The 12937-nt window shown below is 37.6% G+C and overlaps 1 protein-coding gene across 4 annotated transcripts in view; it reads left to right on the top strand.

Annotated features, from left to right (window-relative positions):
* The window catches only part of UHRF1BP1L (UHRF1 binding protein 1 like), a 54933-nt gene that overhangs the window by 21196 nt on the left and 20800 nt on the right, over positions 1-12937 (top strand). For all 4 annotated transcript variants that reach the window (XR_002442689.1, XM_021409826.1, XM_021409906.1 and 1 more), the window contains 5 exons: positions 518-707; positions 2742-2882; positions 3421-3591; positions 5212-5392; positions 6729-6812. Coding sequence is in view for 3 of the 4 variants with exons in the window: in XM_021409826.1 (XP_021265501.1) it covers positions 518-707; positions 2742-2882; positions 3421-3591; positions 5212-5392; positions 6729-6812 (767 nt within the window). In the remaining variant the exon portion in view is untranslated. The remainder of the gene's footprint in view (positions 1-517; positions 708-2741; positions 2883-3420; positions 3592-5211; positions 5393-6728; positions 6813-12937) is intronic.

The raw sequence follows: 12937 nt of genomic DNA, 5'->3' as shown, positions 1-12937 counted from the left end.
ATAAATGTTGAATTGATCTATTAATTCAACCATTTAGGATACCTTTATTTGTAGAACGAAGCAAAACAAATACTTTACCTTGTTTTTTAATATACAAAACAGTATGTTAGTGTTAATATGTGATAGAACTTAGCTCATAGAAATTAATACTAGCCAGATTGGAGTTGTCAGATAAATTTATTTTTCCTTATGTATACATAAAGAGGAGTAATAGTGTAGACTGTTTTCTTATATAAAAAAATGTTTTAAATATGTTAAGTTGCATTAATTGTTATAGTTTATGGAAATTCATCATTGTCCAAAATATGTTATCTAATGACCATTTTGAAATTGTAGAGTGGAGAAGGAATTACTGTCAAGTCGGTCAAGTATATTTAACAAAAATTTGCAACTGGAGAGGAACACATTAGCAACTTATTTTATCGTTTGCATTGTGTTGCATTTTGGCTGTTTAATAAGTACAGTTTGTGCCGTTTCATGAGATGTGCAATTAATACGTTTGCATTTCACCTTCTAGTGAATATGGTTTTGCTGAAAAAGTGGTAGAAGGAATTTCAGTTTCTGTGAACTCCATAGTAATAAGGATTGGCGCAAAAGCCTTTAATGCTTCATTTGAGCTTTCCCAACTAAGAATATATAGCGTAAATGCAAACTGGGAACATGCTGACCTGAGATTTACCAGGATACAAGAAGCTCAGCGTGGAGAGGTAAATCTTTTCCTTACCTTTTTTTTTTTTTTTTTTTAGTATATTGATATTGTGCTAGAAGAGGAGGTAGCTGAACTGCAGACTTGCACAGTTTAGGAAACACTGTTAATAGGAATGGAGACACTGCTCTCCGTAATTTCAGCTGTCTTCTAGGAACACAAGGTAGATGCGAGTCACATCAAAGGTTATCTCTCTAGCTGTGGCCAAAATTGATGCAAAGAGCAAAAGCCAGTGCAAGCCTATGTAATGTTCCACTCTTACATTCTCAAAAACAGTGACTGCTTTAAAATGCAATCTGCAGCAGGCATGAAGAATGCAGGAAGAAAAAAGAATGGGATATTAAATCTGGAAAGATTGAGTGATGTGGTTTTTAATTTTTAAAGCTTTAACTGGTCATTTATTTGTTTGTGAGAGTTTGCCTAATAAGGCTTTTTGTTTTTTTTTTAATGATTTTAACTGAGTTCTAATAGAGTTCTTATGCAAGAGTTGAATATTTTTTTTGGTAATAACTAAATCACATGTGTACAAAAAAAGTAATAGCAGTAAAGTACATACTTTGCTACTGTCTGGGGAAACCAGCATGGAAGGTCCTGTATTCGTGTGCTCCATTCTTTTGTTTTCTCCCATGCAACCAAGGTAAAACATAATAAACGCAAGGCTGATTCTAAATAATGTATGGTTATGTTGTATTGAGAAATACCTTGAAAAAATAGGTGTTTTGAACAAACATGGGTCAAATTTCTGTAGAGCTGATTATTCCTGAGCAAACAGAGTTTACCTTGTTAAGGAGACTGGTAGTTACTTTTAACACAGGCAAAAAGATGCCGAACTGAATGTTAAAGACACCACAAAAATAAGTTAGAACTTATTTTTCTGACAGTTTGTATCATGTCTTTCCTGTGCTTATCTGTAGGTTAATGAAGTCTAAACAGAAAGAATTAAAGTTTGTCTAGACAGAATTTTGTATTGCTGCATTTTGTTAATTTAATGATTTTAAAGAAGAATTTGGTTTTGAATAGCCTCCTGTACGCAACAGTGTTTTCCTTGAGGAGTACCCCATTTTGTTCTATGAGTTCTGGGAACACAAACTTTCAGATACTGTAGCGAAAGATTTTTTAGCAGTAAATTGCAAAGTAAATGGTGATATAACAAAACAAATGCTGTTCTATAGAGATTATTTATGCTAGAAAATGTTTTAAGGGGGTAAGCGCTTCTAGGTTTATGCTGTACTTAGAATCCTAATGTACTGAATCTCCTTAGAATTTTTAGGAGCTTCCATTCACACTGCATCTCTTGGATGAGAAGATTAGGTACTCTGTTTTTCTGCGAACAGTTTTTTCCCTCTACCTTTGAGTCTTTTTCACATCATTGTATGTATCTCTGTCAAACATGCTGAGTTTGTTTTACTTATGCCCTGCAAATATTAGCAGAGACTGAAGCTGTACGCTTTTCAAAATGACAAGACAATGGCAGCTGAAAAATTAGACATACCTAACAAACTCTTCCATTTTCCCCATGGCTGATCTTTTTTCTTCAGAATAGTGTAGGAACAATTTTTAGGGAAACTAGAATTAATGTTTTTTCATCTTCATGTGCCATTTGTTTGATGGTTTTCCATGTAACTGCTGGACAGTCAGTCATTTTCCTATAGTTGACTTCCTGACCCTGTTTCTATATACTAGACTTTAGCATTCTGAAACCATGCTAAACAATTTTTTCTTCCTCTACCAAAAGCAGCCTAGTATTTAATAACTTGATCCCTTTATTTTCTTCTGAATGTTTTAAATGCTGATTGGAAGCTACGTGACATTCCTGTGACTTTCTGGCTGTAGAGAGTAAGATCAGGTTTTTAATTCCTGTCACCTCTAAGAGGGATAAATTGGTAAAATGTTCTTGTTCCATACACATAGCCCTGCATGAAGGATGTGTTTATGTCTATTGATACATGCACACATGTGCGCATCTGCACATCCTTTGGTAGAAGTAAACTCTCATATTTCATAAAATTCTTTTTCTCCTTGTCTCTGTTTAAAGGTGTTGACTTTTAAAGAAATCAACTGGCAGATGATCAGAATAGAAGCGGATGCAATTCAGAGTTCGAAGCATGAAATCATGAGTGCTCCAGTTCGACTCATTACGAATCAATCAAAAATTAGGGTCACACTTAAAAGAAGGGTAAACTTGAAAAGTTTGAAATCATTCATTATTTTATGAATTCATATTTAACTCATAATTTCCATGCATATATGCCCAGAGTAATTTTTTTTTTTAATCCATATAAAATGTAGAATTCCCTAAAGTAAATTTTTAATAACATGCAGTCAGTAAGACTGTAGAGTGGACAAGTAGTTTTGCAGGCAGAATTTAAAGCTGAAGAACTTGTACAGGTTCTACTAATAAAACAATTTGATCTCCAGAGCTTTAGTTATGATGATGCATTTTGCTTTGCTTCTCTAGATTCAGACTATATTTGTATTCCTTATGGTTAGATAACCAGTTTCTTATTCAATGCATGTCACACAAGTAAAAAGTGAGGCACAACTATAGATTCCTTTGTATATCATAGAAATCTTATAATTAGTAAGAGATGTGACACAAAATATCTTATAAATTATATTTAGTCTGGAAGAAATTTGCTTTTTAGGAACTGTAGGGTTTTAGTCATTTTTTTTTTTAACATTTGATATTTGAAACTCAAATTTTTATTCTACAGCTAAAGGATTGTAATGTAGTGGCATCAAAACTGGTTCTGATTCTGGATGACTTGTTATGGGTTTTGACTGATTCCCAGTTGAAAGCCATGGTGCAGTATGCCAAATCTCTTAGTGAAGCCATAGAGAAATCAACGGAACAGAGAAAAAGCTTGGCATCTGAAACAACACAGGTATGAGGCGTGTTTTAAAATTCGATGCATTGTGGTCAATTGATTTTTGAGAACACAAGTTATTAATTTTCATTCGACTGTATATCTTGAATTACAACAGAAATGATCACAGTAGTATAAAAGAGACTTTATTTTACATGGTTTTGTGTACTGATGTCAATTACAGGAAAGAAAATTTTATTTGTTTATCCACGTACAGAGTAGTTCGACTTTTTTTTACTTTACAATTTATTATTTAGTTAATTTGTTCTAAAAATTTGTTTTGGTTAAGAATTAAAAAGAAATTAACTTGAGAGACACCAAAGTAATCTCAATGTGTAGTTATATACACTTACTGTAATGGTTTAAACTGCTTGTCCCGTTTGTTTTCATGGTACTGAAATACTAGGTTTTAATAAGAGCGTTCCTTCTTACAGCTCTCTTGTTGGAACACATAGTGAAAGATAATTCTACTTTTAACGTATATCTCCTGACATGGGTGTGATATTTGTGCTGCACATAAGATAGTCCTACCTAAACCTTAGCATATAGCAGTCCTAAACATATAGCAGACTAGACCAATGAGGCTTTGTTCACAAGTGTTGTGGGAGGGATCTCTTGTCTATGAAGAAGCAACACAAATACACAGCTAAAAGATAGTCCTATAAAAACAAAGTGCAATTCAGTTCTAGGAATTATAGAATCATAGAATCACCAAGGTTGGAAAAGACCTCCAAGATCCAATCATCCACCTACCACCAATATTTCCCCAGTAAACCATGTCCCTTAGTACAACATCTAAATGTTTCTTGAACACTGCCAGGGACTCAAATCTGAATCAGTAATTTCTGTATCAACCTTCACAACAGAATATATATATTTCATCCATCTCATCTTCCTATTTTGGGAGTGCTATTTAGCCATATAGATTCAGTGGTGAAGGACATTACTTATTGGACTTAGAAGCAAGCAACGTCTTTACCAGGAAGAAATTAATTTAAAGACTACAATTGCAAGGGTTGTGTAGAGAATGGTTGAATGTGAACCTGTAGTGTAGTATCTCATCCAATAAAACTAGTGTGCTGTAATGCAGAGTTCAGTACTTGCGGTGGTCCTGATGACTTGCAGAGTGATTTGATGATTCAGCTATAGCAATCACATTGCTGTTACTGAGCAGGGAGATCCTGATTCTTCAGTTCTCTGTATTTATATCTTGCCAATTCCCTTATTGTGGTGCTAGTTCATGTTTGGCCGTATAGTGATGTAGTTTGGGGAACTAAATGAGCAGAAATGAGCCCAACAAAAAATGGATGCTTTTCTGCTAGTTTAATTTCCTGAACAGCTAGCAACAAAACTTAGAGAAGTGCTAGTGCTGCAATCATCAGGGTGTACAAGACATGGGGGAAGGGAAAGATGGGGCATGAATCAATGTTTTCTCTTCGTGACGCTTAGCCATTATTTCAACTTAGCTGTATTCTAAAACAGTACTTGTAAATCTCATTAATGATGCAAAGTGTTCATATATGATGTGGATATTTCTTTATTTGAATGGCCTGTTTTAGGTAAGAAAAAGATTGTGGTGGTTTTGGGCTTGAAGGGAAGGATAAACTTCTACACATTGATATGACTAAATATTTTCAGAGCTCTGCTCCTGCACCCAGCTCTCAGCAGGTGAAAGCGCACCAGACTACAGCAGCACCTGATCAAAATGATGCGATAGTAAAATTGTTTAATGATTTTGATGTGAAGGAAACTTCTCACCACTTAGTAATCTCCCATTTGGACCTGCATATATGTGATGACATCCATTCTAAAGAGAAAGGTGACTATTTTGTTTCTCTATTTATTTTATGTAACACACCTGTGAACCATAATTGTCTTTAGAAAACATTTTGAAGAATCTAGTAATGTTAATTAACAGCTTTTATTTCAGAGTAATTGTCTTCCTGTGTCTCTAAAATTGGCTAGATACCTTTGTCAAGACAATGTTTCGTTACTAAATGCAATTCTTTTAGAATAAATGTTAAAAAAAAAACAACAAAAAACAACCAAACCTGCTAATAGTACAGGTAGCTACTTCAGTGCTTTTCCTGTCTTGTAGAAACTGATTTTGCCCAGTTTGTTTCTGCTGATTTTCCTTCATATGCAAGCTTAACTGGGTTATCAGGAATGCTGTGACGGTAGTACTCTGGCTTTTAAGAATCACTGTAAAACCTGCTTTTGTAATATTCCTTATAAAATGCAGATAATTTAGACTAATAAACAAGCAACCCTCTCTGTTACTGATTTAGAGAATTTAGGATATTCTGCAATTGGGAAGAACGAAACAAATGTTCTGATTTTGTCTGTAGTGCGTGGACTTGATTAATGAAAGGCTACTGCAGTGCACCATATTCATAATCAGAAAAAAAAAGACAAATGACATTTTTCATGCCTTTTAAAGTGATCAGAAGAGGATGACATATCGTTGTCGAGGAGATGGCTAGTGGCTGAAAAATATATGGGCAGATACAAGGTCCGCTGAAAAAGAGAATGAAAAACACAGAACGTAGTGAATATATTTCCCTGATTTTGGAAGATACAGCAGAGCATGAGGCTCTCTGGCTAGAGATAGATTTATTTCCTGTATCTGCTTAAGCTGGAATGTATTGTTCTTGTCAAGATTTCTTTTTCAATCCAGTACATTTTTTGCCATGAAGTTTTAAATTTAATAGTGGAAAAATCAGAACTGAGTACTCAGAAACCTTCACTGCAATAATATCTTGTCAGATAAAAAAAGATGATATTTTCAGTGTTCTGGAAAGTCAGTCTGTTGTCTTTGAATTACTGATCATAATCTTCAGTATAAAAAGTTTTCTTTCAGGAAAACTTCAGTTGTATGTGTACAGAGAGTCACATTTACTTTTTGGTAGCATTTAAAGCAATATGCAGTTGTTAGTAGTGACTGAATTCAGAACATGGAGTTCTTTTTACAAGCTGGTCTTTAGAAAGCAGCAAAGACCACCTGAATGAAAATTCTGAGGGATATTAGTGAGGTTGTAATGAGATCTAGTAGAGGGAAAGAAGGAGTAGCTGTTAGCTGTTTCAGGTAATGCATGAACATGAGAATTACCACACTAAACCAAAGGTTTGCAGAACAGCATTGCTTTATTTTACAGACTCAAATAGACGTGTAACAGGAGGAGCCATGCAGCTTTCTTTCAGCTATTTAACTGTGGACTATTACCCGTTTCACAAAGCAGGTATGAACATTTTATGAATTACCTGTAAATGTAACTATGCAGCTAAATTTCTAACACCACCACCACCACCAAAACTATATGTATAAGGCTTGGAAAATAATGTTGCAAACACTTGAAATGTACACCTTCCATATCCAAGATGAAACAACAAAAGCAACAACTTGAAACAGATTTAATTCGGTAAATGAACTGTTCTAGGCCAAAAAGTTTTCCTGTTCACTGTTTTCTTTGGCCAACAAAATGATGTTTACACATTTCTGATGTGGAAAGGATTGTTTTGGCAGCAGATGCAGTACAGCAGATAGAGAATTTGCTAACTAGATACCTACAGGAGTCAGATGCAGCCTTTTAATACAGCAGACTTCTTTCCATATAGAAGTCTATCATTTCCTGGCCATTTACAAATAATGCTTGTTTGTTTTTTGTTTTTAACTTTGCTAAGCAAGAATGCGAGTGTGTGGAGAGCCAGTTGTGCAGCTTTTTTGGTTAGGTTTTTAGGGAATTGTTATTGAACAGATGTTACCAATTTCCAGCCAAGCATTTCTTACAAATCATTTCTAGTAAATGTGTTTTTCGGAAATCTGAAAAAAGAAAAAATAATTCCAGCAGCTATTAATGAACAAGAGATGAAAGTAGTTTGCTGTTGAACTTGAGATCAAATTCAGTTCAGTGAAGGGAGTTTAATTGCTTTGGAGTGATAGCCACATGCATTAAAAATATGAATTAGCAGTAGCTTGCTGCATGTCCTTCTTGTCACTCATGGTTGTGGATGGAATCCTGTAATGTTTATCTATTTCATTCATAAGTGATTCCTCCTATGCTTAGGTGAGAGCATAATCTCACTACTTATGCTTTCTGTGAGATCTCCTCTAAGAAAACATAGAAGAAGGGAAATAAATAATAATTAGATTTTCTTTTGAAGGGACTTTATTTTGGAAGCTGAACTGTAGGCTCTTGGACAGGCATGTTGGAAGCCAACTGAGAATACTTTAAAAGTAATTGATATGAGGGACTTGACTCCCACCGCATAGAACTAGAGGTGAAAAAAGTGATCTGTAGAGTGAAGGTAGTGTTCTCCTGCAGTCTTAAATGATGTTCTACACAAGCATGTTTAAGAAGTAGAAATCAAGGTCCCTCTAATAAACTATGATAAAACCCTGTCAAAGGTTTCTATTTTTTTTCTTTAAGAAGTTTTCATCTTTGTATTAGAATAATATGTCAATTCTATGGGCAAACTGTTGTCACAAGTGGGAGAAACCATTTTACACTAGGGAAAAAAGTTAATAGACTGTTCTCCCGCTTTGTACTTTCCTGGCCTATGGAATATTTAGAAATGCCTTTTTTTGGTATAGTCTTCCTGGAAATTAAAATTATCCCTTCTGGAAGAAGCCCTTAATAATATTTGCAGATGGCGCTCCTGTGGGTTTTTGTTTGTTTCTTAGTTTGCTGGTGACCACAGCAAGGCCAATGGGAATGTGAGGTATAATTGCCATAAGGCAAACTTGTAATCCACTGAGTGTCGATCCTTTCAGCAATTAGCCTTTCATAATACTTAAGACAAGTGAAACAGGATGTGGTCTCACTGACTGTAGTAATTGAAGCATAAGCCAGACTGTTGGATGTTTTAAACCCATCTGTTCAACAATCCATCTCTTTATTTGTCCTTCCAGAATTGCTCTCACAGAAGCTTGTACCAGGTCTATTATCTGTGCAGCTGATGTGCTGCTGGATGTCAGTCAGAGAAAGCTACTGCTTTGCCATGATGCAGGACATTTTGCAGTCCAAGAAATTATTGACCAAGCCGATATATTGAGACAATATGAGAAATAGGATAGCATTATCTTCCTGGGTAACTAGCAATAAATTCAGATGGTATCAACATCAATGCCAGACCCAATAAAATTCTGTTTTCTTGTAACAATCTGGCTTATCTCTTCACTTTGTTACAGATAAATGTGGCAGTGATATCTCCATGTGTAGAATTGTAGAGTAATTGAAGGTGGAAGGGACCTCTGAAGACTGTTTAGCCCCATCCTCCATCCCCCAACTAATGCAAGGTCAACTCAAGTAAACTGCCTGGGATTGCATTTAGTTAGATTTTGAACTGCTTCAAGGATAGAGCCTGTACAGTCTCCCTGATAACCTAATCAGGTGTTTAATCATCCACACAGTAGGAAAATATTTGTTTTGTTTCAGTGGGTTTTCCTATATTTCAGTTTATGCTTCTTGCCTCTTGTCCTCTCAGTGGGCACCACTGAGAAGAATCCGACTCCATCTTCTTTACTTCCTTCCCATCAGGTACTTATGCACATGGATAAGATCTTCTGAGCCTTCTTTTCTCCAGAATGGACAGTTCCAGCTATCTCAACTTTGCCTTGTCTGAAAGATGTTCCAGTCTCTTAAGCAAGTTGTGACCTTTGCTGGATTTACTCCAGTAAGTCCATGGCCTCCTGGTACTGGGGAGCCTAGAACTGAATGAGGCACACTAGATATGGTCTCACAGGGGCTAAACAAAGGGCAGAAATTGTTTCTCTTGACCTCCTGGCAGTGTTTTTCCTAAACAGACCAACATACTGTTGTCTTTGTTTGCCTCAAGGGCACGTTGGTGGTTCATGTTCACCAAGATTCCTAGGTCTCTTTCTGCAATGCTGGTTCCTAGCTGGCCAGATCCTAACCTGTACTGTTGAATGGGGCTATTCCTGTCCAGGGCTTGGATTTCACTTTTTTTGAACTTCTTCTTCAGTCATTTTTCCAGCCTTTCGGTGTTTCTCTGAATGGCAGAACAGCTACCTGGTGTGTCAGCCATTCCTCCTGGTTTTGTACCATCTGCACAGCTGTAATCTGTCCTACCATCCGGGTCATTAATGAACTTACATTGGCCCCAGTATTGACCCTTGGGGTACACCTCTAATGACTGCCTCCAACTGGACTTCATACTGCTGATCCTAATGTTCTGAAGTAGTTTAGCCAGTTTTATGTCCACCTCACTGTGTACTTCTCTGGTCTATACTTTGTCATTTTATCACTGAGCATGTTACAGAACAATGTTGAAAGTCTTGCTGAAGTCAAGGTGGGCAGCATCCACTATTCTTTCCTCATCCACCAAGTCTTCTGTCTTAAAGTAGAAGGCAATGGAGTTCATGAGGCGTGACTTCCCTTTCATAAATTCATGTTTACTAGTCCCAATCACCTTCCTTTCCTCAGTGTGTTTTGAAATGGTTTTTAGGATTGTTTGCTCTTTTGCCTTCCCAAGAGTTGGGGCTGACTAGCCTCCTTTTGTTCTCTTTCTTGAAGATAGGAATACTTTCTCCCACTCCTTAGGAACCTGACTTGATCACCATTCACTGGTAACCTTTCAAAGATGATTTGGAATAACTTCCCCATGACATTAGCCAGTTCTCTCAGCTCTCGTATGCATCCCTTCAGGATCCCATGGACTTGTGTGTGTCTGATCTGTTCAAATGTTTCCTAGATTAATGCTCCTTCGCTGAGGGGAAGACTTCCTTGCTCCAAACTTCCACACTGGTCTCAGGGACCTGGGAGTTCGGAAGGTAAGTGCTAGTAGTGAAGGGTGAAACAAAGAAGGCACAGGGTACCTCTGCCTTCTGCGTGTCCTTTGTTTCCAGGTCCCCCACTCAATTAAGCAGCAAGCCCAAGTTTTCTCCAGTCTTCCTTTTGCTGCTGGTACACTTGTAGAAGTGTTTTATATTGCCCTTCACCTGTCCCGCCACGTGTTCATGTCTCACTGAATATCAAGTCAACCTGTGAGGTCAGCTTTCGCATTCCTAGCCTCATCCTCTGTATTCTTTCTGGGTTACCTGATAATGCTTCCACATTCTGTATCTGAAACTAGCTCCTGGCTCACCCACAGAGGCCTCCTGCTGCTTTTGTTTGATTTCTTGCTTTTCAAGGTGGGCCATTCTTGAGCTTGGAGTTGATTCTTGAATATCCACTAGCTCTCCTTTTCTATTCAGGGTTGCATACCGTGAAATTATTTCAAGTACACCAGTCTGCCTTCTTGATGTCCTGGGTTGTTATTCTGCTTTTTGTCTTGTTCCTTCACCTCAGGATCCTGAAGTCACAATTGCACAGTCACTGGAGCCAAGGCTACTTCACATCCCTGCCCAGTTCAACATTTTTTTTTTCCCCCCTGTAAGAATCAGATTCTGTCTTTGACTTCCTGACTACTGGTATTAGAAAGCTTTCATTGATGCACTTTGGAAACCATATGGATTGCTCATATCCTAATGTATTGTCATTCCAGCAGATAGTAGAGTGTTTAAAGTCTGCCATGAGAACTAGGGTCTGTGAGTATGATACTACTTCCCATTGTCTGAAGAATGCCTCATAGTGTCCGTAATTAGATGGTCTTTAGCTGATATGCACCACATTCTCATCAATGTTGGTCTGCCCTGAGCTGTAAGCTCTGAGTTGGCTGATCATCCGTACCAAGGCGGAGCTTCGTGCATTCCTGCTGCTCTCACAGTAAGGTAAACTCCCCATCCTTTCCTTCTCAGCCTGCTCTTCCTAGAGAACTTGTATCCATCCTTTGCAGCATTTCACTTGTATGTGCTATCTCACTATGTTTTTGTGGTCCCAGTGAGATCGTAGCCCTGCAACTGCATGCGGATCTCTAATTCCTCCTGCTCCCATGTGTTCCTCATGTGCATGTATTAGTGTACAGGTACTTCAGGGAGACACCACCCATCCTGACTTTCTAGAAGGGTATGAGACCTTTCTTTCTAATGCTGCTGTCCTGTAGTTATGTGCGTATGTTTGAGGTGGCCCTACTTTATCCCTGTTTTGGAAAAACACAGCTTCATGGGCTTGACTTTAATGTACCTCTGCCTTCTTGCACTCTTGCTGTTTTCTTCCCTTTCTTCCCTCTTGTTTCTTAGCAAGAAAGATACAAATAACAATCAGAAAAGGCTATGAGGCAGAAGAATGGGGTGACATGTCGTCTCTTGTGGTAAATTTCTCCGTTACAGTGTCTTCCATGTGAAAGCCTTCGCATTCAGACTCAAAATCAAATATTTTTCCCCAAGTGATTTTCCTATTTTAATACCAACCATAATTACTCATCTCCACTGTTAGTTCAAAATGAAGCAAGTTTTCACATGGTGTTATTTAAAGAGCAGCGTATCACCACTCGGTAGAAGTTATTTGTATTGCACACTTATTTTTTAACAGATTAGTAGAATGTATTTACAGAGACTGTTAGAAGAGATCTCAGTTAGTTTCAGCTGTTTAAATGCTTTATCAATAAAAACTTGTCAGGAATAAAAGAATTTTTTGATTTTTTAAGGCTGTGTCCGATTGTGCTTATCTTCTTGGTTGCATACCATAAAGGTGCTATAGAGAAACAAACAAACAGTACACTTCTGAAAAGGGACCAGCAACAACTTTGTCCAAAAGTTTTGGTGGGAAAATTAAGATTAGAAAGAGTGAGTATGGGAATGTTTTCCTATTATTGGCTCTCACTTTTTCTTCCTGAACTGGATGGGTTTTTTTGCATCTTCTAACATAGGAAATCAATGTGTCATCAAATTTCTCTGAACTAGAAATATCAAGTAATGTTTTTAGCATTAGTTAGTGGTGTTAAAAGATAGGTAGCAATATTATGTCGTTTTCTGAGTGAATTTATAAAGCTGCGAGACTTGCTTTTTGTGCAATATATTACTTGTAACATAGAATCATATGATAGAATTGTAGAATGGGTTGGAGGGGACCTCAAGGATCATCAAGCTCCAGCCCCACTGCCACAGGCAGGGCCACCAACCTCCACATCTAATACTAGACCAGGCTGCCCAAGGCCCCATCCAACCTGGCCTTGAACACCTCCAGGGACAGGGCATCCACAAACTCTCTGGGCAGTCTGTTCCAGCACCTCCCCACTCTCCTTGTAAAGAACTTCCCCCTGATATTCAACCTAAATCTTCCCTCCTTCAACTTAAAACCATTTCCCCTTGTCCTGCCATTATCTACCCTTGTAAAGAGTTGACTCCCCTCCTGTTTGTAGGCTCCCTTTAGGTACTGGAATGCTGCAATGAGGTCACCCCGCAGCCTTCTCTTCTCCAGGCTGAACAAGCCCAGCTCCCTCAGCCTTTCTTTATAGGGGAGGTGCT

Source organism: Numida meleagris, chromosome 1, assembly GCF_002078875.1.
Source record: "Numida meleagris isolate 19003 breed g44 Domestic line chromosome 1, NumMel1.0, whole genome shotgun sequence".
Taxonomy (NCBI): domain Eukaryota; kingdom Metazoa; phylum Chordata; class Aves; order Galliformes; family Numididae; genus Numida; species Numida meleagris.
The sequence above is the reverse complement of the archived record's forward strand: the minus strand, read 5'-3'. Positions and strand labels throughout refer to the sequence as shown.